At 41.5% G+C, this 25,727-nt stretch overlaps 2 protein-coding genes across 2 annotated transcripts in view; one reads left to right on the top strand and one right to left on the bottom strand.

Moving 5' to 3' along the window:
* The window catches only part of LOC138350481 (uncharacterized), a 398,783-nt gene extending 394,405 nt beyond the window's left edge, over nt 1-4,378 (top strand). The window contains exon 2 of the mRNA XM_069301499.1: nt 3,107-4,378. Within this exon, the coding sequence (XP_069157600.1) occupies nt 3,595-4,239 (645 nt within the window). The 5' untranslated portion in view covers nt 3,107-3,594 and the 3' untranslated portion in view covers nt 4,240-4,378. The remainder of the gene's footprint in view (nt 1-3,106) is intronic.
* Nucleotides 4,379-5,682: 1,304 nt separating this feature from the next.
* Nucleotides 5,683-22,954, bottom strand: LOC123770079 (clumping factor A-like). The gene is made up of 10 exons (XM_069300929.1): nt 22,947-22,954; nt 17,465-18,614; nt 16,122-16,172; nt 15,249-15,271; nt 13,415-13,802; nt 12,046-12,096; nt 11,537-11,640; nt 10,204-10,591; nt 8,824-8,874; nt 5,683-5,799 (listed from the first exon to the last, which is right to left on the bottom strand). Exons 1-10 carry the CDS (start codon nt 22,952-22,954, stop codon nt 5,683-5,685), a joined length of 2,331 nt encoding a protein of 776 aa, XP_069157030.1.
* Nucleotides 22,955-25,727: the final 2,773 nt, after the last annotated feature.

Below are 25,727 nucleotides of genomic sequence, written 5' to 3'. Positions count from 1 at the left end.
GCTTCGATTCTCCCTTTTCCTTTCGAGCAGTTTGAGGGACCTGCGCTTCAATGCTCCTCGTTACTTTGTCTTTGCCACCTCGTTGAACAACAGGTTCAACACAGCACTCGTCCTCTAATACGTCAAATGCGTTAAAAGTCCTTAGGGGTAGGCTATTAGTTGTCGGTTTTGCCAAGGTCTTCTTAAGACCCCCTGTCTTTCACAACTTGCCAAGACGAGGACTTCTTAATACTGGTCCCGTCAGTCCTTCCTAATGAGGTCCCGTCAACACTGGCCTCCTCCTTCGTTTCTTCCCGAAGTCTCAGCCGTCGTACCTCCTCCCGCAGGGAATCCATCTCTGCTCTCAGAGCTCCAACCAGACTCACCAAATCCTTCACTAATCCTTCCATTATTGCAATAATAATGTTATTAGAATCGGAGCTGCAGCTAACACAACCTCTCACTGTGACTGCACCTGACTGACTGTTATGCATCTTGTTATGCATCCTCATACCCATTCTTTGGGGCGGTGGAGAAATGGTTAGAGAGGCACACAATTGGTTCGGGAACTGAATCCCATTGATCGTTTAGCTAGGTAAGTGACAATCTCTTGTAGCTAGTTTCACAACAAGAGGCTCGCAACAATCACTAATATTTGGTATTGGAAATGCTCATTAAATTTAGATGGGATAGGGAAAGCTTAAGGGGCAAATTGGGCTTTGGTTGTGCTATGACAAGGCAAACCCCCTGAATATAATATATATTTAGCTGAAAATAAAAGGGATCTCCTGTGTGCAGCAGGGGGAAAGGGTTTGAGAGGCGCATAATCGTTTTGGAAACTGAACCCCACATATTGTTTAGCTAGGTGAGTGACAGTCTCTTGAAAGCTAATTATGCGATTTCCACTGTTACATACACATGCACACATGTACACAGACACATATACATATCAATATTCTTTTTATATCACAAGTGATTCAACAAGAGGCTTGCAACGGTCTCTATGCAAGGCATTTTTTACATCTAAGCCTTGTCTCGCAGTTGCTAGTCTGCTCCACACCCGCCCAACTTGGGAGTCATGTGCATCCTTTACCCACAGTATGCAAATATTTTAGTTACTTCACTAAGATTCCTGGCAGCACGTCATTATAAATAAAGAACTTGCACATTTCTTGGACTCCATTAATAGTGTTATATAATAGGGACTTTTTGTATTCCATTATATAATGACGCAAAGTATGCGAATAGTTAAACTTGCTCAATGAATTTGTGTTAGTTTGCATAAGTAATTGTATGGGTTTGTATAAATTTTGAGAATATAATTGAATGCTAGTTTAGTTAATTTATTTTGTACCCCATAGTCATCTTGTGGGGTGGGTAGTGGAAAGGGCTACAGTTGCGGGTAATGGACTCTGGGACTGAACCCAACAATTCATTTAGCTCGAGCAAGAAAACAAACACCAAAAATGTGTAAACGAACTTGCTAAAATGAATTTGTGCTAGTTTGCAAATGTGATTGTATAGGTTTTTGCACAAGTTTGATAATATAATTGAATGTTAGTTTAGATGGTTTATTATGCAACCCATACCCATCTTGTGGGCGATAGTGGAAAGGGCTACAGAGATGCATAATGGGACTCAGGGACTGAACCCCGCACAATTCATTTAACTAAAGCAAGATTTAGCAATCTTGATGAGCTAGTTTACAAAATCCAATGCACAGCATTTACTATGTCCAAAAAGCTTGGATGTTGGGAATTGAATGTGGGCCTGTAAACAAGTGGCTCTGCATTCTGGTGTAAATGAGGAACACTAGATGAATGAGAAGAAATCAAAATATGGGATGGGAAAAGAGAGAGAGAGAGAGAGAGAGAGAGAGAGATATTACAAATATTAAAAGTAATAATAATAATACTGTTACACATAGTCTGTTATTATTTGATATAAATACTAGCATTGAGAACGCCAGCCAAACCTGATTTATTAAAATATATTATTATGAATGCGCTAAAGTTTGTATGTAATATGTATTGTAAAAGCATTATAATTCATTATTTTTTTCATTCAAATAGAGGCATTTTATATGTCAAATATAATGTCAATATAAATTTGTAACATAATTTTCTCATTATTTTAAATAAATAGAGTTTTTGCAAGATTGTTGTTGATATGCATCTGGTATTTAGGTGGGAGTGGGGGTACTTTGCTGGATGCCCTTTGGATAAATATAGTTTTTGCAAAATCATATGTTGAATAGTGCATGAGTGACTGGGAAGACTTAGGGAAAACTGTGGGACATTTGCTGGGGTGTTTAGGGAGGGATGTGAGAAATATGGAACAATTTTTTTATGCTGTCTCTTATTCCAATGATCTTATTTCAAAGATCGATATTTGCTTGGCGCTATAATTCCATATTAAAAAAAACAAATTCAACCCTTGATATAACTAGAAAAGCCCATGGGACTGTACAAAAAATATAGCATTGCTATTGGCATTCAAATAAAATTAACTAACTACATTTTAATATAATGACTTTTTTTGTTTTATTGTAGAACTTCAACAAAATGTTGTAGTTCTGAGGCAAAGTGAAATTGACACCAGTAATTCCATCTATCATCATACTATCATGCAAGAGAAGCCACTTATCTATGGATCATCCAATAAAATCAGCAGACTTCTAGATGTTACTACTGCTCGGTTTAGACTCGGTTACAAGTATCTCTGGGAATAATCATTATCTGCTGATGTAGACCTGACCAAATGTAATCTGTGTCAACAAAATAATTTGCACACCCTGATGGAGTGCAGAAAGATAAATGAATTCGGAGACAATTCTATAACAAATTTTTCAGAGATGTGCAAATATTTTATTCAAAATAATATGCTACCAGAAATCGTAGTCAAATATCCCCAGTTTGCTAACTGTAGGTAGTAACTAAGTGATTGTAACCTACCTATCCACCGCTGCCCACTGGATGGGGGGCGGTGTGAATCTTATCTATCAAAAGGTTATCTTGAGATGATTTCGGGGCTTAGTGTCCCCGCGGCCCAGTCCTCGCCCAGGCCTCCACCCCTAGGAAGCAGCCCGTAGCAGCTGTCTAACTCCCAGGTACCTATTTACTGCTAGGTAACAGGAGCATCAGGGTGAAAGAAACATTTTTGCCCATTTGTCTCTGCTTTCACCGGGGATCGAACCCGGAACCTCTGGATTACGAATCCGAAGCGCTTTCCACCCAGCTGTTAAATGCCACGCCTCTACCAGGCGTGGAGGACAGACATATAAATTGTGATATTAGCTCTCCACATATGTCAGTTGCTTAATTAAGAAACTGTACTTGAGGTCGATCTCGAATCCAATGATGATGTGACACTGTGTATTGAATTTCGTATCTAACTCATAAAGAGTGAAAATTGCTTAGCTAAATGAATTTGGTGGTTCAGTCCCTGAGCCCCATTATGCGCCTCTGTAACCCTTTCCTCTACTGCCCACAAGATGGGTATGGGGTGCATAATAAATGAACTAAACTAAATTTGTCGTCAGGCCTCATCTGGCAATTTGGCAATGTCAACACTGTCCTCGTGTATGGTGGTATTAATGTCAACACTGACCCAAGTATGGTGGCATTAATGTCAACACTGGCCTCAAATATGATGGCATCAATGTCAACATTTGTCATCACTGGCACCAGGTATGGTGGCATCAATGTCAACACTGCCATCAAGTATGGTGGCATTAATGTCAACACTGCCATCAAGTATGGTGGCATCAATGTCAACACTGGCCTTAAGAATGGTGCTATCAATATCAACACTGGCCTCAAGTATGGTGGCATCAATGTCAACACTGGCCTCAAGTATGATGGCATCAATGTCAACACTGCCATCAAGTATGGTGGCATCAATGTCAACACTGGCCTTAAGAATGGTGCTATCAATATCAACACTGGCCTCAAGTATGGTGGCATCAATGTCAACACTGGCCTCAAGTATGATGGCATCAATGTCAACACTGCCATCAAGTATGGTGGCATCAATGTCAACACTGGCCTTAAGAATGTTGCTATCAATATCAACACTGGCCTCAAGTATGGTGGCATCAATGTCAACACTGGCCTCAAGTATGATGGCATCAATGTCAACACTGGCCTTAAGAATGGTGGCGTCAATGTCAACACTGGCGAGGACAGTCAGGTTGCTGACCAGGCATTGGGGCGCGTTTTTGTGACGTGGTTGTTTATTGTGAGGTGGTTCTTGTTGTGATAATTTAAATCCCCACTATAATGCCTCAGAAACGAAACCAAAACTGTGATATAGTGAAAAAGATTCTGGCGGATCGTTTTCTGCTCCCACGGAGAAAATATTACAAAAGTAAAAAATGAACATAATGTGTAACAAAATATATTGCTTCATTAACGAATTTGCGAGAGGATCGTTGAAAGTAAGAGAGAGACTAGGATAAAACATTTTGTAAATACTGTGTATGTGAAGTACAAGGGAATATTACACATACAAATAGGCTATAAAACAGAAAAAAACTCATTAAAATATGTATTTGGTACATAAGACTGACCAAGTATTTATCAATATTATTCTTATTTTATGTTAAATTGTCAATTTGGTATTTTTCAGTAAAATTTCGTACTTTATAGTTAACATTTTTGGTACATTCTTTAAAATACTTTTGGCAACCCCGATGGAGAGTCAGTTGAATCGGTGGTATGGAGTTGGACAGACGTGGTGGCTGGGCTCTTCGCTTATTCTAACCTAAATACCCATGTTTTCTGTTAGATAGTTCTCCGGGTATTGATAAAATATGGTGTTTATCTTGATGTGGAGGTCAATTGTCCTTGGAATTGAATTTAGTTATATAACTAGCGGTAGGGAATATCCCCATAGCTAATAGTTTTGCTTAAAATAACAGCGTCTGTGAACCTGACGGTATTTATGGTAAAATTTATATTATTAATTACAGTTTAATTGTAGTAATTGTTAATTTTTAAGTTTCATTTCTACCAGTTGGTTGGTGTAGAATTGCAATGCTATGTAACATTTCACTATATTGTTGCCCACAGTCGAGGACAAAAAGGCTGTTAGGCCTACCAAGGTCCCTCTAGCAGTTTAAGCCAACTTCTCACCCTCCCCAGGATGCATCCCGCAATAGCTGCCTAACTCCTGGGTACCTATTTACTACTAGGTGAACAGGCTATCAGGAAAAGGAAACGTGCCTAACCATCTGTCTCTCCCAAAAATCGTAGCAAGGATCCTTGGTTCACATGAGCCGACGACTCTACCCACTGTTCTACACGATCCATAAATCATTCTGTTTTTACTGTATAAAGAATGTCGTACTTTATATATTAATAATTCATGAAGAATTAATAATAATAATAATAATAATAATAATAATAATAATAATAATAATAATAATAATAATAATAATAATAATAATAATAATAATAATAATAATTAATTGAATGATGAAATACATAGACGGATAGCTGTTTGTCAGTCATGAAATTGATGGATGTTGATAAATGATTGAAGTTTGAGTGGAGAGATGATGTGTTGAGGGTTGCGGCACAGCATCAGCAAGCTGGAGATGCAGCCAAGGTGCAGAAATCACTCAAATATTTTGTTAAAGCCATTGCCCTTGAGTATGTCAACTGCGCTTCGTTTCTTCTTCGTTTTTGTGTTCCCTCTTGGTCAGGTCTCTTCCTGCGTTGGCTCCTTCTTCTCACGTCCAGGTATTGACTCCTCTTCCTTCCTGTGGTACGAGGAAATGTTTTCCACATGGAGCGGCTGCCCACCGATTTGCGTTATCTGTTTACATTACAGTTGTTAATGATACTTGTCAACTCATTCTCTCTAAAATTAAAATCAACTTTTAACAGAAGTCAAACAGGCAAAAATTATATATTCGTTTTCAAGTAAATTTTCATAACTGTTATATTTCAGTATAAGAGCTGGGCAAAATATATATTTGCATAACATTTAACACATCAGTTGTTTTATGGGTTCCACTTTACTGGGAGGAAAATGATTGTAATGACAATTACAATCCCACAAAAGTGTGAGGGTGATTCTTTATCACAATGAGTCATCCGTATTGTAGAGCTACCATAAACCACATATATGGTAGAAACCATTACCGTTTTGTGTGGGAGATCCATCTGCGGTACCTCCATGTATGGTTGGAGTGTAGAGACCGACTGTATGGTTGTGGTGTGAAGACTGACTGAATGGTTGTGGTGTGAAGACTGACTGAATGGTTGTGGTGTGGAGACCGATTGAATAGTTGTGGTGTGGAGTCCAACATGTCTTGTTGGCGTGTGGAGACCTATATGTATGACTGTGTTGTGGAGATCGAGTTTATGGTTGTGGTTTGCATACCGACTGTATGGTTGTGGAGTGGAGACCTTAATGTATAGTCGTGGTGTGGAGACCGTCTGTATGGTAGTGTTGTGGAGACCAATTGAATGACTAGTGTGCAGGCCTATCTGTATGTTTGTGGAGATTAGACCTGCATGGTTGTGGTGCGGAGACCGACTGAATGGTTGTAGTGTGAATGCCTTCATATATGATTGTGGAGTGCAGACATACATGTATGGTTATAGTGTGGAGAACTTCATGTATTGTTGTAGTGTGCACGTCTACATGTATGGTTATGGTGTCGAGACCTACATGTATGGATGTGGTTTGGAGATCTACCTGTATGGTTGTGGTGTGGAGACCTACCTGAATGGTTATGGTGTGGGAGACCGATTATATGGTTGTGGTGTGGAGACCGACCTGTGTAGTTGTGGTGTGGTGACCTACCTGTATGGTTGTGGTGTGGTGACCTACCTGTATGGTTGTGGTGTGGAGACCTACCTGTATGGTTGTAGTGTGGCGACCAACCTGTATGGGTTGTTGTGTGGAGACCTACCTGTATGGTTGTGGTGTGGAGACCTACCTGTATGGTTGTGGTGTGGAGACCTACCTGTATAGTTGTGGTGTGGTGACCTACCTGTATGGTTGTGGTATGGCGACCAACTGTATGGTTGAGGTGTGGAGACCGACTGTATGGTTGTGGTGTGGAGTCCAACATGTTTGGTTGAGGTGACCGACTGTACGGTTGTGGTGTGGAGATAGAAGGTATCGATGTGGTTTGGAGATCGAAGGTATGGTTATGGTTTGGAGACCAACTGTATGGTTGTGGTGTGGAGACCGACTGTATGGGTGTGGTGTGGAGACCGACAGTATGGTTGTGGTGTGGAGACTGACTGTATGGGTGTGGTGTGGAGACCGACTGTATGGTTGTGGTGTGGAGACTGATTGTATGGTTGTGGTGAGGAGACCGACTGTATGGTTGTGATGTGGAGACCAACTGTATGGTTGTGGTAAGGAGACCGACTGTATGGTTGTGGTGAAGAGACCGACTGTGTGGTTGTGGTGAGGAGACCGACTGTATGGTTGTGATGAGGAGACCGACTGTATGGTTGTGGTGAGGAAACCGACTGTATGATTGTGGTGAGGAGACTGACTGTATGATTGTGGTGAGGAGATTGACTGTAGGGTTGTGGTGTGGAGACCTACCTGTATGATTTTGGTGTAGAGACCATTTGTATAGTTGTGGTATGGAGACCGAATATATGGTTGTGGTATGGTGACCTACCTGTATGGTTGTGGTGTGGAGACCTACCTGTATGGTTGTGGTGTGGAGACCTACCTGTATGGTTGTCGTGTGGAGACCTACCTGTATGGTTGTGGTGTGGAGACCTACCTGTATGGTTGTCGTGTGGAGACCTACCTGTATGGTTGTGGTGTGGAGACCTATCTATATGGTTGTGGTGTGGAGACCAACCTGTATGGTTGTGGTGAGGAGAACTACCTGTATAGTTGTGGTGTGGAGACCAACCTGTATGGTTGTGGTGTGGAGACCTACCTGTATGGTTGTGGTGTGGAGATCTACCTGTATGGTTATGGCGTAGAAACATACCTGTAGAGTGTGTAGTGTATTGTGTATTGTGGTGTGGAGACCGACTTTATGGCTGTAGTGTGGAGGCTGACTGTATGGTTGTGGTGTGGAGACCGACTGTATGGTTGTGGTGTAGAGGCTGACTTTATGGTTGTGTTGTGGACACCGAGTGTATGGTTGTGGTGTGGAGACCAACAGTATAGTTGTGATGTGAAAGGTGACTGTATGGTTGTGATGTGGAGACCGACTGTATGGTTGTGGTGTGAAGACTGACTGTATGGTTGTGGTTCGAAGACCGACTGTATGGTTGTGGTGTGGAGACCGACAGTATAGTTGTGATGTGAAAGGTGACTGTATGGTTATGATGTGGAGACCGACTGCATGGTTGTGGTGTGGAGACTGACTGTATGGTTGTGGTTCGAAGACCGACTGTATGGTTGTGGTGTGGAGACAGACTGTATGGTTGTGGTGTGGAGACATACCTGTATGGTTAAGATGTAGAGACCTACCTGTATGATTGTGGTGAGGAGACCTACCTGTATGGTTGAGGTGTGGAGACCTATCTGTATGGTTGTGGTGTGGAGACCTACCTTTATGGTTGTGGTGTAGAGACCTACCTGTATGGTTGTGGTGTGGAGACCTACCTGTATGGTTGTGGTGTGGAGACCTACCTGTATGGTTGCGGTGTAGAGACCTACCTGAATGGTCGTGGTGTGGATACCTACCTGTATGGTTGTGGTGTAGAGACTTACCTGTATGGTTGAGGTGTGGAAACCTAAATGTATGGTTGTGGTGTGGAGACCTAAATGTATGGTTGTGGTGTGGAGATCTAAATGTATGGTTGTGGTGTGGAGACCTAAATGTATGGTTGTGGTGTGGAGACCTACCTTTATGGTAGTTGAGTTCTGCTCTGCACCTTGAGGCTGGATTTCGACCACCTGAGGACAGAAACAAAACATAGTTACAACACCAATAAGGCGCAATTTGGAAAAGAGAACACTGTCCGTTATCTGGTCGAACATTTAACAATCGCAATTGAACTTCAAAACCTACTGTAGGTGTTGCAACATGATGCACAATACAGTTCCTGTGCACAGTTCGTACAGGTATTCCACAGACGTCTGCATCAATTTAGTAGAACCAAATAGTGTTGGTCCTACTGTCTTAACAACGCCTCGTCTGGTATTAAGACTTATTGAGGTGCTTTTCGTATTAATAATCATATGATCATAATTCAGTGTACAATCTCCCACAAAGTGCAAATAACAACTATCAATGTTCAACGACTTGGATGATGACAATGTTGTCATTATTGCCTGTTACTTTCCTTCCAGACCAGAGACCAGAAATGGAAAGTAGCGAGCAGTTGGTTTGAGTCCTGGCATTATATACAGTAAGCTCCTCTCCTCAATCTCTTCTGTCCTTGCTCAAAAGGATAACTTTGTCTTTGTGTGCCTTACCTGACCTATGTTGGACCATACATCGCTGGCGAATGGGTATATATGGTCTAGCCCAACATACCAAAAATTTTCATGGTGATATTAAAATCAACAATATGTACTACAATGAACAATTTTCTTGCAATAAACCTGTATTTATTTTTTTATTTTGCTAGAAATTACCTACTTAAAATTATCTATTAGATTAAGGTTTTGCCCACAACACTATACGTGGTAGTTTTTTTTTTTTTGCAAGAACATAAAAACATTAATGCTATGTGCTCTCTTTCACCCAATGTACCTTTTTGTTTGCAAATAAATAAATAAATAAATAAATAAATAAATAAATAAATAAATAAATAAATAAATAAATAAATAAATAAATAAATAAATAATACAGAAGCACCAATACAGGCCTTTTAACCCGGAACACTATGACTCAAGACTACGAAATCCATCAGTTCACCTCCGCTGAGTGACACAATCTGGCCGTGGTGAAAACATTTCCACGACAACACCAGTGAGTGAACCATCCAAGGAGCTGAGACAAATAGGAGGACCAACAACAACAGTTTAGATAGTTCATTTATTATGCACCCCTTACCCATCATGTGGGCAGTAGTGGAAAGTGTTACAGAGGCATATAATGGGCTCAGGGAATGAACCCCACAATTCATTTAGTTAAGCAAGTTAGCTAAATGAATTGTGGGGTTCAGTCCCTGAGCCCATTATGTACCTCTGTAACCCTTTCCACTACCGCCCACATGATAGGTATGGGGTGCATAATAAACAGCAACATCTGCTGAAGGAGACGACAAGGTTACTCACCTTGGTGTGGATGAGAGTGTCTGAGCCATCTATAGTGAGATTGTTGGTGGTGGTGTTGACCTCGACGCGGGTCCCGGTCACCATAAAGACCTCGTGGGTGTCCTTGCCATACTTCTCTCCATCAGCACTATCAGAGTCATTTTTCTCAGCCAGAGAGTCACTGTCATCGATGGTGTCGTTCTTACCGCCAGAGTCACTGTCATCGATGGTGTCGTTCTTACCACCAGAGTCACTGTCATCGACGGTGTCGTTCTTACCATCAGAGTCACTGTCATCGATGGTGTCATTCTTACCACCAGCATCACTGTCATCGATGGTGTCGTTCTTACCACCTGAGTCACTGTCATCGATGGTGGTAATCCCGCCACCAGAGGTGTGGTGTGAAAACCTATATGTATGGTTATGGTATGGAGACCTACATGTATGGATGTGGTTTGTAGACCTTCATGTATGGATGTGATGTAGAAACATACCTGTATGTTATTAGGTGGAGACATTCCTGTTTGGTTGTGGTGTAGAAACCTACTTGTATGGTTGTGGTGTGGAGTCCAACATGTTTGGTTTAGGTGACCGACTGTACTGTTGTGGTGTGGAGATCGAAGGTATGGTTGTAGTTTGGAGACCAACTGTATGGTTCTGGTGTGGTGACCGATTGTATGGTTGTGGTGTGGAGACCAACAGTATGGTTGTGGTGGGGTGACTGACTGTATGGGTGTGGTGTGGAGACCGACTGTATGGGTGTGGTGTGGAGACTGACTGTATGGGTGTAATGTGGAGACCGAATGAATGGTTGTGGTGTGGTGACCGACTGTATGGTTTTGGTGTTGAGACTGACTGACCGAACGGTTGTGGTGTGGAGCCCGACTGTATGGCTGTGGTGTGGCGACCGACTGTATGGTTGTGGTTAGGAGACTGACTGTATGGTTGTGGTGAGTAGACTGACTGTATGGTTGTGATGAAGAGACCGACTGTATGGTTGTGATGAAGAGACCGACTGTATGGTTGTGGTGAGGACTCTGACTGTATGGCTGTTTTGAGGAGACTGACTGTATGGTTGTGGTGAGGAGACTGACTGTACGGTTGTGGTGAGGAGACCGACTGTATGGTTGCTGTGAGGAGGCCGACTGTATGGTTGTTGTGAGGAGACCAACTGTATGGTTGTGATGAAGAGACCGACTGTATGGTTGTCGTGAGGAGACCAACTGTATGGTTGTGATGAAGAGACCGACTGTATGGTTGTGGTGAAGAGACCGAATGTATGGTTGTCGTGAGGAGACCAACTGTATGGTTGTGGTGAAGAGACCGAATGTATGGTTGTCGTGAGGAGACCAACTGTATGGTTGTGATGAAGAGACCGACTGTATGGTTGTGGTGAGTAGACCGACTGTATGGTTGTGGTGTGGAGACAGACTGTATGGTTGTGGTGTGGAGACATACCTGTATGGTTAAGATGTAGAGACCTACCTGTATGATTGTGGTGAGGAGACCTACCTGTATGGTTGAGGTGTGGAGACCTATCTGTATGGTTGTGGTGTGGAGACCTACCTTTATGGTTGTGGTGTAGAGACCTACCTGTATGGTTGTGGTGTGGAGACCTACCTGTATGGTTGTGGTGTGGAGACCTACCTGTATGGTTGCGGTGTAGAGACCTACCTGAATGGTCGTGGTGTGGATACCTACCTGTATGGTTGTGGTGTTGAGACTTACCTGTATGGTTGAGGTGTGGAAACCTAAATGTATGGTTGTGGTGTGGAGACCTAAATGTATGGTTGTGGTGTGGAGATCTAAATGTATGGTTGTGGTGTGGAGACCTAAATGTATGGTTGTGGTGTGGAGACCTACCTTTATGGTAGTTGAGTTCTGCTCTGCACCTTGAGGCTGGATTTCGACCACCTGAGGACAGAAACAAAACATAGTTACAACACCAATAAGGCGCAATTTGGAAAAGAGAACACTGTCCGTTATCTGGTCGAACATTTAACAATCGCAATTGAACTTCAAAACCTACTGTAGGTGTTGCAACATGATGCACAATACAGTTCCTGTGCACAGTTCGTACAGGTATTCCACAGACGTCTGCATCAATTTAGTAGAACCAAATAGTGTTGGTCCTACTGTCTTAACAACGCCTCGTCTGGTATTAAGACTTATTGAGGTGCTTTTCGTATTAATAATCATATGATCATAATTCAGTGTACAATCTCCCACAAAGTGCAAATAACAACTATCAATGTTCAACGACTTGGATGATGACAATGTTGTCATTATTGCCTGTTACTTTCCTTCCAGACCAGAGACCAGAAATGGAAAGTAGCGAGCAGTTGGTTTGAGTCCTGGCATTATATACAGTAAGCTCCTCTCCTCAATCTTTTCTGTCCTTGCTCAAAAGGATAACTTTGTCTTTGTGTGCCTTACCTGACCTATGTTGGACCATACATCGCTGGCGAATGGGTATATATGGTCTAGCCCAACATACCAAAAATTTTCATGGTGATATTAAAATCAACAATATGTACTACAATGAACAATTTTCTTGCAATAAACCTGTATTTATTTTTTTATTTTGCTAGAAATTACCTACTTAAAATTATCTATTAGATTAAGGTTTTGCCCACAACACTATACGTGGTAGTTTTTTTTTTTTTTGCAAGAACATAAAAACATTAATGCTATGTGCTCTCTTTCACCCAATGTACCTTTTTGTTTGCAAATAAATAAATAAATAAATAAATAAATAAATAAATAAATAAATAAATAAATAAATAAATAAATAAATAATACAGAAGCACCAATACAGGCCTTTTAACCCGGAACACTATGACTCAAGACTACGAAATCCATCAGTTCACCTCCGCTGAGTGACACAATCTGGCCGTGGTGAAAACATTTCCACGACAACACCAGTGAGTGAACCATCCAAGGAGCTGAGACAAATAGGAGGACCAACAACAACAGTTTAGATAGTTCATTTATTATGCACCCCTTACCCATCATGTGGGCAGTAGTGGAAAGTGTTACAGAGGCATATAATGGGCTCAGGGAATGAACCCCACAATTCATTTAGTTAAGCAAGTTAGCTAAATGAATTGTGGGGTTCAGTCCCTGAGCCCATTATGTACCTCTGTAACCCTTTCCACTACCGCCCACATGATAGGTATGGGGTGCATAATAAACAGCAACATCTGCTGAAGGAGACGACAAGGTTACTCACCTTGGTGTGGATGAGAGTGTCTGAGCCATCTATAGTGAGATTGTTGGTGGTGGTGTTGACCTCGACGCGGGTCCCGGTCACCATAAAGACCTCGTGGGTGTCCTTGCCATACTTCTCTCCATCAGCACTATCAGAGTCATTTTTCTCAGCCAGAGAGTCACTGTCATCGATGGTGTCGTTCTTACCGCCAGAGTCACTGTCATCGATGGTGTCGTTCTTACCACCAGAGTCACTGTCATCGACGGTGTCGTTCTTACCATCAGAGTCACTGTCATCGATGGTGTCATTCTTACCACCAGCATCACTGTCATCGATGGTGTCGTTCTTACCACCTGAGTCACTGTCATCGATGGTGGTAATCCCGCCACCAGAGGTGTGGTGTGAAAACCTATATGTATGGTTATGGTATGGAGACCTACATGTATGGATGTGGTTTGTAGACCTTCATGTATGGATGTGATGTAGAAACATACCTGTATGTTATTAGGTGGAGACATTCCTGTTTGGTTGTGGTGTAGAAACCTACTTGTATGGTTGTGGTGTGGAGTCCAACATGTTTGGTTGAGGTGACCGACTGTACTGTTGTGGTGTGGAGATCGAAGGTATGGTTGTAGTTTGGAGACCAACTGTATGGTTCTGGTGTGGTGACCGATTGTATGGTTGTGGTGTGGAGACCAACAGTATGGTTGTGGTGGGGTGACTGACTGTATGGGTGTGGTGTGGAGACCGACTGTATGGGTGTGGTGTGGAGACTGACTGTATGGGTGTAATGTGGAGACCGAATGAATGGTTGTGGTGTGGTGACCGACTGTATGGTTTTGGTGTTGAGACTGACTGACCGAACGGTTGTGGTGTGGAGCCCGACTGTATGGCTGTGGTGTGGCGACCGACTGTATGGTTGTGGTTAGGAGACTGACTGTATGGTTGTGGTGAGTAGACTGACTGTATGGTTGTGATGAAGAGACCGACTGTATGGTTGTGATGAAGAGACCGACTGTATGGTTGTGGTGAGGACTCTGACTGTATGGCTGTTTTGAGGAGACTGACTGTATGGTTGTGGTGAGGAGACTGACTGTACGGTTGTGGTGAGGAGACCGACTGTATGGTTGCTGTGAGGAGGCCGACTGTATGGTTGTTGTGAGGAGACCAACTGTATGGTTGTGATGAAGAGACCGACTGTATGGTTGTCGTGAGGAGACCAACTGTATGGTTGTGATGAAGAGACCGACTGTATGGTTGTGGTGAAGAGACCGAATGTATGGTTGTCGTGAGGAGACCAACTGTATGGTTGTGGTGAAGAGACCGAATGTATGGTTGTCGTGAGGAGACCAACTGTATGGTTGTGATGAAGAGACCGACTGTATGGTTGTGGTGAGTAGACCGACTGTATGGTTGTGGTGAGGAGACTGACTGTATGGTAGTGGTGAGGAGACTGACTGTATGGTTGTGGTGAGGAGACCAACCTGTATGGTCAGGGTATGGTGATCTACCTGTATGGTTTGGTGTAGAGACCTACCTGTATGGTTGTGGTGTGGAGTCCAACATGTATAGTTGATGTGTGGAGATCGATTGTATGGTTGTGGTGTGGAGACCGATTTTATGGTTGTGGTGTGAAGACCGACTGTATGGTTGTGGTGTGGAGACCGACTGTATGTTTGTGGTGTGGAGTCCAAAATGCATGGTTGACGTGAGGAGACCGAATGTATGGTTGTGGTGTGGAGATCGACTGTATGGTTGTGGTGTGGAGACCTACCTGTATCGTTGTGGTGTGGAGAACTACTTGTATGGTTGTGGTGTGGAGACCAACCTGTATGGATGTGGTGCGGAGACTTACCTGTATGGTTGTGGTGTGGAGATCTACCTGTATGGTTATGGTGTAGAAACATACCTGTAGAGTGTGTAGTGTATTGTGTATTGTGGTGTGGAGACCGACTTTATGGCTGTAGTGTGGAGACCGACTGTATGGTTGTTGTGTAGAGGCTGACTTTATGGTTGTGATGTGGAGACCTACTGTATGGTTGTGGTGTAGAGGCTGACTTTATGGCTGTGGAGTGGAGACCGAGTGTATGGTTGTGGTGTGGAGACCCACTGTTTGGTTGTGATGTGAAGGCTGACTGTATGGTTGTGATGTGGAGACCGACTGTATGGTTGTGGTGTGGAGACCTACCTGTACGGTTATGGTGTAGAGACCTGCCTGTATGGTTGTGGTGTGGATACCTACCTGTATGATTGTGGTGTGGAGACCTACCAGTATGGTTGTGGTGTGGAGACCTATCTATATGGTTGTGGTGTGGAGACCTACCTGTATGGTTGTGGTGTGGAGACCTATCTATATGGTTGTGGTGTGGAGACCTACCTGTATGGTTGTGGTGTAGAGACCTACCTGTAAGGTTGTGGTGTAGAGACCTACCTGTATGGTTGTGGTGTAGAGACCTACCTGTATGGTTGTGGTGTGGAGACCTATCTGTATAGTTGTGGTGTAGAGACCTACCTGTATGGTTGTGGTGTGGAGACCTATCTGTATATTTGTGGTGTAGAGACCTACCTGTATGTTTGTGGTATGGAGACCTATCTATATGGTTGTGGTGTAGAGACCTACCTGTATGGTTTCGGTGTAGAAACCTACCAGAATGGTTGTGGTGTGGAGACCTACCTGTATGGTTGTGGTGTAGAGGCTTACCTGTATGGTTGTGGTGTGGAGACCTACCTTTATGGTAGTTGAGTTCTCCTTTGCACCTTTAGGCTGGATATCGACCACCTGAGGACAGAAACAAAACATAGTTACAACACCAATAAGGCGCAATTTGGAAAAGAGAACACTGTCCGTTATCTGGTCGAACATTTAACAATCACATTTGAACTTCTAAACCTACTGTAGGTGTTGCAACATGATGCATAATACAGTTCCTGTGCACAGTTCGTACAGGTATTCCACAGACGTCTGCATCAATTTAGTAGAACCAAATAGTGTTGGTCCTACTGTCTTAACAACGCCCCGTCTGGTATTAAGACTTATTGAGGTGCTTTTCGTATTAATAATCATATGATCATAATTCAGTGTACAATCTCCCACAAAGTGCAAATAACAACTATCAATGTTCAACGACTTGGATGATGACAATGTTGTCATTATTGCCTGTTACTTTCCTTCCAGACCAGAGACCAGAAATGGAAAGTAGCGAGCAGTTGGTTTGAGTCCTGGCATTATATACAGTAAGCTCCTCTCCTCAATCTCTTCTGTCCTTGCTCAAAAGGATAACTTTGTCTTTGTGTGCCTTACCTGACCTATGTTGGACCATACAACGCTGGCGAATGGGTATATATGGTCTAGCCCAACATACCAAAAATTTTCATGGTGATATTAAAAACAACAATATGTACTATAATGAACAATTTTCTTGCAATAATTTTTTAATTTTGTTAGAAATTACCTACTTAAAATTATCAATTAGATTAAGGTCTTGCCCACAACACTATACGTGGTAGTGGCTTTGCAAGAACATAAAAACATCAATGCTATGTGCTCTCATATTCCCAACGTACCTTCTTGTTCATAAACAAATAAATAAATAAATAAATAAATAAATAAATAAATAAATAAATAAATAAATAAATAATACAGAAGCACCAATACAGGCCTTTTAACCCGGAACACTATGACTCAAGACTACGAAATCCATCAGTTCACCTCCGCTGAGTGACACAATCTGGCCGTGGTGAAAACATTTCCACGACAACACCAGTGAGTGAACCATCCAAGGAGCTGAGACAAATAGGAGGACCAACAACAACAGTTTAGATAGTTCATTTATTATGCACCCCTTACCCATCATGTGGGCAGTAGTGGAAAGTGTTACAGAGGCATATAATGGGCTCAGGGAATGAACCCCACAATTCATTTAGTTAAGCAAGTTAGCTAAATGAATTGTGGGGTTCAGTCCCTGAGCCCATTATGTACCTCTGTAACCCTTTCCACTACCGCCCACATGATAGGTATGGGGTGCATAATAAACAGCAACATCTGCTGAAGGAGACGACAAGGTTACTCACCTTGGTGTGGATGAGAGTGTCTGAGCCATCTATAGTGAGATTGTTGGTGGTGGTGTTGACCTCGACGCGGGTCCCGGTCACCATAAAGACCTCGTGGGTGTCCTTGCCATACTTCTCTCCATCAGCACTATCAGAGTAATTTTTCTCAGCCAGAGAGTCACTGTCATCGATGGTGTCGTTCTTACCGCCAGAGTCACTGTCATCGATGGTGTCGTTCTTACCACCAGAGTCACTGTCATCGACGGTGTCGTTCTTACCATCAGAGTCACTGTCATCGATGGTGTCATTCTTACCACCAGCATCACTGTCATCGATGGTGTCGTTCTTACCACCTGAGTCACTGTCATCGATGGTGCCGATCCCGCCAACAGAGTCACTGTCATCGATGGTGTCGTTCTTACCGCCCGAGTCACTGTCATCGATGGTGTCGTTCTTACCGCCCGAGTCACTGTCATCGATGGTGCCGATCCCGCCAACAGAGTCACTGTCATCGATGGTGTCGTTCTTACCGCCCGAGTCACTGTCATCGATGGTGTCGATCCCGCCACCAGAGTCACTGTCATCGATGGTGTCGTTCTTACCGCCCGAGTCACTGTCATCGATGGTGTCGATCCCTCCACCAGGGTCACTGTCATCGATGGTGTCGTTCTTACCACCAGAGTCACTGTCATCGATGGTGTCGTTCTTACCACCAGAGTCACTGTCATCGATGGTGTCAATCCCGCCACCAGAGACACTGTCATCGATGGTGTCGTTCTTACCACCCAAGTCACTGTCATCGATGGTGTCGTTCTTACCGCCCAAGTCACTGTCATCGATGGTGCCGATCCCGCCACCAGAGTCACTGTCATCGATGGTGTCAATCCCGCCACCAGAGACACTGTCATCGATGGTGTCGTTCTTACCGCCCAAGTCACTGTCATCGATGGTGTCGTTCTTACCGCCCGAGTCACTGTCATCGATGGTGCCAATCCCGCCACCAGAGTCACTATCATCGATCTTGTTGTTCTTACCACTAGAGTCACTGTCATCGATGGTGTCGATCCCACCACCAGAGTCACTGTCATCGATGGTGGTGATCCTGCCACCAGAGTCACTATCATCGATGGTGTTGTTTTTATCATCAATGGCAATGATGATAATATGATATCTGATGGGGAATATATATATTATAGTTTTTCCAGTTAAAATGACATTTGAATTTTCTTTTAAAAATTAAACTAAGAAAATTCTTTATAGAAACACATTGAACACATAATAACTATTAACGTAATAAAACATGTATAATAATCATGAATTTATTAAGAATAGTAACCACAATTTTGTTGAAAATGTAATTTTTTTTTACCTAAATACAGGCTTTCTGGCATGTAAATATGATGTTCAAAGGTATACATAATTTATGAGGACGAGCAACACATGGGGAAAATATTTAATAAATGCAGGTAGTAAACATCAAGAACTTATTCACTTATAAGTGCATAAGCATGACGGAATTGAATATGAAATACCCAAGTAATATTTCGGGTGTAAGTGCTACTTTAGGCAATATAATTTAACATAATACACTCAATGAACTTAATAGTCATGAACCCGGGGGTGAAGAGGCTAGGAAGTTGCTTCTTAGGTTATACTGAAGGTGTACACTTATGTTTACTATATCACTACATGGAGATAACACTATATAAGGACAGACAACCAGCTGGGATAGGAAGATGGACTACCAGCTGGGATATGAGGATGGAGTACCAGCTGGGATATGAGGGCATATCCCAACAAACACAAAACGTTGTGGCAACCTCCACTAACGTCTCAACAAGGTTGTGGGAAAGACAAGTTTCATGTATAGTTCAACAGGCACATGAGGAACCTTTAATCCAAGAATGGAAAAAATATTTCTTTATGTAATAAGGTAAATGCCACCTTTACTAACACTAGTTTCACCTTTATATATTAACAAAAATATTTTGTTTATATTTCAATATTAAATTTATATATATAACATATATAAATTGTAAGTATTGTTCCATAGCTGTATGAAATATTTTTAAAACATTTATTTATGCAATGATAAGATTATATTTTTATTATACATAACTAATAAATTGACTTATATACCACTATTTGTTCCCTTATATATATTAAAGCTGTTTTTTCCAGTCTTTATTTATTTATTAAATTTATATGTCATTTTTAAATGCACAATAATAATAATAATAATTGAAACGTTGTGTCTTAGTTGTATGAAGGGTGTACAAAATATTTACTTAATCCAAACTTATATTGTATTTTTTTAATATGATTTTGCTTAAAAAAGCTTTTATAACACTATTTTTGTAAATGATATATTAAATAATACTGTCTTCATGTTTAAAATTAAATTGATGTACTTTATGTAAAATACATTAACAAAAATTGAAAATGTTGTTTTATAGGTGTTCGAAGGACACACGCAACATTTTTTCTACCATTTTTATTAGGAAGAAAATCGTTAAGGTGCATCAAAATACCTCTTTGCCACACACATCTGTATGGTAGTAGATTTTACATTAAATATAATTGAAACACAAATGGGTGAGTACAACTATATGAGTGCAACTGGGAGAGTACATGTAGGTAAGTACAACTTGGTGAGCACTGCTAGGTTAATAGAAGTAGGTCAGTACAGCTACCCAAGAACAACAAGGAGACTATATATATATATATATATATATATATATATATATATATATATATATATATAGGTGATCACAACTTAGTGAGCACTGCTAGGTTAATATAAGTAGGTGAGTACAACTACCCGAGAACCACTAGAATCTTGAGGTTATCTTGAGATGATTTCGGGGCTTTTTAGTGTCCCCGCGGCCCGGTCCTTGACCAGGCCTCCACCCCCAGGAAGCAGCCCGTGACAGCTGACTAACACCCAGGTACCTATTTTACTGCTAGGTAACAGGGGCATAGGATGAAAGAAACTCTGCCCATTGTTTCTCGCCGGCGCCCGGGATCGAACCCGGGACCACAGGATCACAAATCCAGTGTGCTGTCCGCTCGGCCAACCGGCTCCCTAGAAGAGTACATGTTGGTGAGTAAAACTTGGTGAGCACTGCTAGGTGAATATATTCCCCATTTGCATGCGTTACAATGCCAGTATAACTGACATATTAGTCGCCACTAGTGTGGTGTACAATACCAGTACAAGTGACACACTAGTTCCCACTCACGTGGTGTACAATGCCAGTACAGCTGATACAATAGTCTTCACTACCGTTCTGTACAATGCGTGTACAACTGACACAATAGTCCCCACTAGCATGGTGTACAATGCCAGTACAACAGACACACTAGTCCTCACTAGCATGGTGTACAATGCCAGTACAACAGACACAATAGTCCCCACTAGCATGGTGTACAATGCCAGTACAACTGACACACTAGTCCCCACTAGGATGGTGTACAATGCCAGTACAACTGACACACTAGTCCCCACTAGCATGGTGTACAATGCCAGTACAACAGACACACTAGTCCCCACTAGCATGGTGTACAATGCCAGTACAACTGACACACTAGTCCTCGCTAGCATGGTGTACAATGCCAGTACAACAGACACACTAGTCCCCACTAGCATGGTGTACAATGCCAGTACAACAGACACACTAGTCCTCACTAGCATGGTGTACAATGCCAGTACAACAGAATCAATAGTCCCCACTAGCATGGTGTACAATGCCAGTACAACTGACACACTAGTCCCCACTAGCATGGTGTACAATGCCAGTACAACTGACACAATAGTCCCCACTAGCATGGTGTACAATGCCAGTACAACTGACACACTAGTCCCCACTAGCATGGTGTACAATGCCAGTACAACTGACACACTAGTCCCCACTAGCATGGTGTACAATGCCAGTACAACTGACACACTAGTCCCCACTAGCATGGTGTACAATGCCAGTACAACTGACACACTAGTCCCCACTAGCATGGTGTACAATGCCAGTACAACTGACACACTAGTCCCTACTACCATGCTGTACAATGCCAGTACAACTGACACACTAGTCCACACACCACACACTCTGTGTGGGTGTAGTCATGTGTTGGTGTAGCTGGGTGTGAGTGTGGCCGGTTGAGGGTGTAGTCGTATGTGGATGTAGAAGTGTGTAGGAGGTAGCTGGGTGAGGGTGCAGCCGGATGAGGGTGTTAGCGTGTGTGGGTGTAGTCGTGTGTGGGTGTAGTCGGATGTGGGGGGGGGGGGTAGCGGGTTGATGGTGTAGTCGTGTGTGAGTGTAGTCATATGTGCGTGTAGCCAGAATTGAGCATAGCCGGTTGACGGTGTAGTCGTGTGTGGGTGCATTCGCGTTTGGGTGTAGTCATGAGTGGGTGTAGCTGGGTGACAGTGTAGCCGGTTGAGGTTGTTGGGGTGTGTGGGTGTAGTTGTAGGAAATTTCCTACACTGAACTACTAATCTCTAGTACATTAAGAAGTAATTCTTGTACTAGGCATTCCAATCGACTAACACTACTAACCCTTAGTGTTGTGATATTAAAATTATTTCATTAAGACGTAGAACGTCATATATTTTCCTAGAAGTCATGGCCGCAGTTTTGCGTCAGCCAGCAAGCCACAAGGAATAATTTTACATATTAACTGATAGAGTAGAATCCAGCCTTATTTTGCTTTTTTATTAACAATAATCGTTTATTAATAAATTCACCTTTAGTTAGCATATATATCATCATTTCCTAGAACTAAGTTATACGACTACGATCAGCTGTTCCAGTGAATGAAATGATAGATCAAATTTCCACTCTGAATCTTTCTCATTTATTTAACATCGTTTAAATTAACTGACATGTTCTATGAGAAAACATTTGTTGTTACACATTACATTTTATTAACTTGTCATACCCATCTCCTTCCTTACTGAACATTATGTGAATATTATTAATTATACTCGGGATCCCAGCCTTGGGAGCGATTGCCCATGCACCACCCGGGATGAAGGGGAGAGTCACACGAGAGCCGCCATAGTTTTGAAGTGTTCTGAAGTTTGCTTATGGTCACTGGTTCAAATTAGGAACATCAAGCTGTCTGCGAGCTCCTGAGTGATTGTGCCACTTCTATTATTTACAGACTCCACTTTCGACAAGAAATAAGAAACTTTACAAATTTATACTAGCTCTTATAACTTGTATCAGTTGTTTCCCTTTCGTTACAACACGCGGCAACATTTAATCCCACGTTAGTGCACCTTTGATCCCAAAATCTATTTAGTATTTACAATTAAATGAATGATTCAAGGATTTGGATTGGAAATTACATAATATTTACATTTTAGCGTGGAATTAACTGTGAAAGAAAAAATTACGTCCTTCGGGTTTACGTGTTTCTTGAGAGCTGCTGACTCGAACAAGAATAAACAGGTTGATGTTGTCGGACATGATCGACGTTCATCTTAGACAGCTAAGCTGCTTACTTGTTCATTTTGTAGTTTGCCAACTGATTTATCTCTCAATGAACTAGAGAATTTAAATGACTTATTTTATTATTAGAAGTCAATAATCTAATATTATAGAATAACCCCCCAAGTTGTAGGGTATATGGATTTAGTTCTGAATTATTTTTAACATTACAGTTCATTTATCTAGAAATATTTAATCACATTTATGCAATAATTATAGGAGATCTATAAGCCACGAGTCCTCCTATTTATTAATAGAATTCTGGTCCCTCGAAGCATTTAGCACTATTCATTATAGAACTGAATTCAACCCCAAAGTAGTCATGTGTGGGTGTAGCCAGATGTGTGTGTGTGTGTTGCCGGATGAAGGTGTAGCTGGTTGAGGGTGCAGTTGTGTGTGGGTGTAGTGTGTGGGTGTAGCTGGGTGACAGTGTAGCAGGTGAAGCAGGGTGTGTGTAGACAAGTACAGCAATGAAGGGAAGGCTTTGTCACAGAATGCAGTCAAAACTTCAGTGTGTCCTTTCAATACAATATTTTGGTTTATTATCTAAGGACTTGTTATATATGTATATTTGTTCCAACTTATATTACAAGATAGCAAGGAAAAAGTTATTACACAGGTAAAATGATTATCTTGCCATAAATTGCTTATGTTGGAATTTGCAGGTCAAACTGTGTCCCCACACTGTGCTTCCAACTCCAGTCCTGGTAGGACACTTTCACACCCTCCTCTCTTTGGTAAGATATCTGCACTACACTATTTATTTATTTATTTATGCATATACAAGAAGGTACATTGGGAATGTGAGGATACATAATATGGTAATTACAGTCTTGTAAAGCCACTAGTACGTGCAGCGTTTCGGGCAGGTCCTTAATCTAAGAAAATTTTAAGTAGGTAAATACTTGCAAAATTTATAAACAAAAAAAATGATAACAGTTACATGGAATGAAAAAAAGATGAGAGAAAATTGTAGGTACAGTATATTAAAGCACATAGGTAGCTAAGATTGATTGCAATGACAGCTTGAATGGTAGTCACAATACAGCATATGGCTAGCACATAAAAGAAGACAGCAATGAACACAATGATAAGGTTGTTTGATACTACATAAAAATTAGGAGATTGGGTAACACTAGGTACAGAGCAAATTTAAAGCTCAGTGTAGGAAACTAAGAAGATGAAATTAGGTACTTTTTGGTTTTGCTTTTAAATAAGGCAAAAGTTTTACAGTTTTTCAATTCACTAGGGAGTGAGTTCCCACACTACATACACACCACCACCACTACAACCCTACCTCATAACCACTACAACACATACCACCACTACCACTACCACCACTTCCACACTACCACTACCATTACCACCATCACCACTACAACACTACCTCTATCACCACTACCACACCACCATTACAACATCACCACTACCAGCATTACCGCTACCTGACTACCACTGCCACACCACCGCCACCACCACTTTCACATCACTACCAATACCACCACTACTACAACACAACTACCATCAGACTACCATCTGGGATATGAGGTGGGACTTCCAGCTGGGATATGAGGACAGATCACCAGCTAGGATATGATGATGGACTACGAGCTGGGATATGAGGACAGACTTCCAGCTGGGATATGAGATCAGACTACCAGCTGGGACATGAGGACGGACTACCAGCTGAGATATGAGGACAGACCACCAGCTAGGAAATGAGGATGAACTACCAGCTGGGATATGAGGACAGAGAAACTGATGAGATAAGAGGACAGACTACCAGCTGGTTTATGATAATGTACTACCAGCTGGGATATGAAGACAGACTTCCAGCTGGGATATGAAGACAGATGACCGACTGGGATATGAAATTGGACTACCAACTGGGATATGAGGACTAGCTACCAGCTAGGATATGAAGTTGGACTTCCAGCTGGGATATGACGACAGACTATCTGCTGGGATATGAGGACAGACTACCAGCTGGGATATGAGGACAGACTACCAGCTGGGATATAAAGATGGACTACTGTCTTGGATATGAGGACATTCTACCAGCTGGGAAATGTTGACAGACTACCAGCTGGGATCTGGGGACAGACTACCAGCTGGGATATGAGGGTATATCCCAGCAAACACAAAACGTTGTGGCAACCTCCACTAACGTTACAACAAGGTTGTGGGAAAGACAAGTTTCATGTGTGATTCAACAGGCACATGAGCAACCTTTAACCCAAGAATGGAAAAAATATTTCTTTATGAAATAAAGTAAATGCCGCCTTTACTAACACTAGTTTCACCTTTATATATTACAAAAATATTTTGTTCATGTTTAAATATTAAATTTATGTATATAACCTATATAAATTGAAAATGTTGTTCCATAGCTGTATAAAATATTCTTAAAACATTTATTTACTCGATGACTGGATTATAATTTTTATATATATAACTAATATATAGAATTATTTACCACTATTTGTTCCCTTATATATTAAAGCTGTTTTTAGAGCTATTATTTATTTATTAAATGTATATGTCATTTTTAAATGCACAATAATAATAATAATAATAATAATAATAATATTAATAATAATAATAATAATATTAATAATAATAATAATAATAATAATAATAATAATTATTATAATAATAATAATAATTAAAAGGTTATGTCTTAGTTGTATTAAGGGAGTGCAAAACATTTACTTCATCCAAACTTTATAATCCAATATTTAATTTTTTAAATATGATTTTGTTTAAAATTGCTTTTATAACACTATTTTCTATAT

This window comes from Procambarus clarkii, chromosome 45 (assembly GCF_040958095.1).
Source record: "Procambarus clarkii isolate CNS0578487 chromosome 45, FALCON_Pclarkii_2.0, whole genome shotgun sequence".
Taxonomy (NCBI): Eukaryota; Metazoa; Arthropoda; class Malacostraca; order Decapoda; family Cambaridae; genus Procambarus; species Procambarus clarkii.
This window is presented reverse-complemented; position numbering and strand designations above follow the sequence as displayed.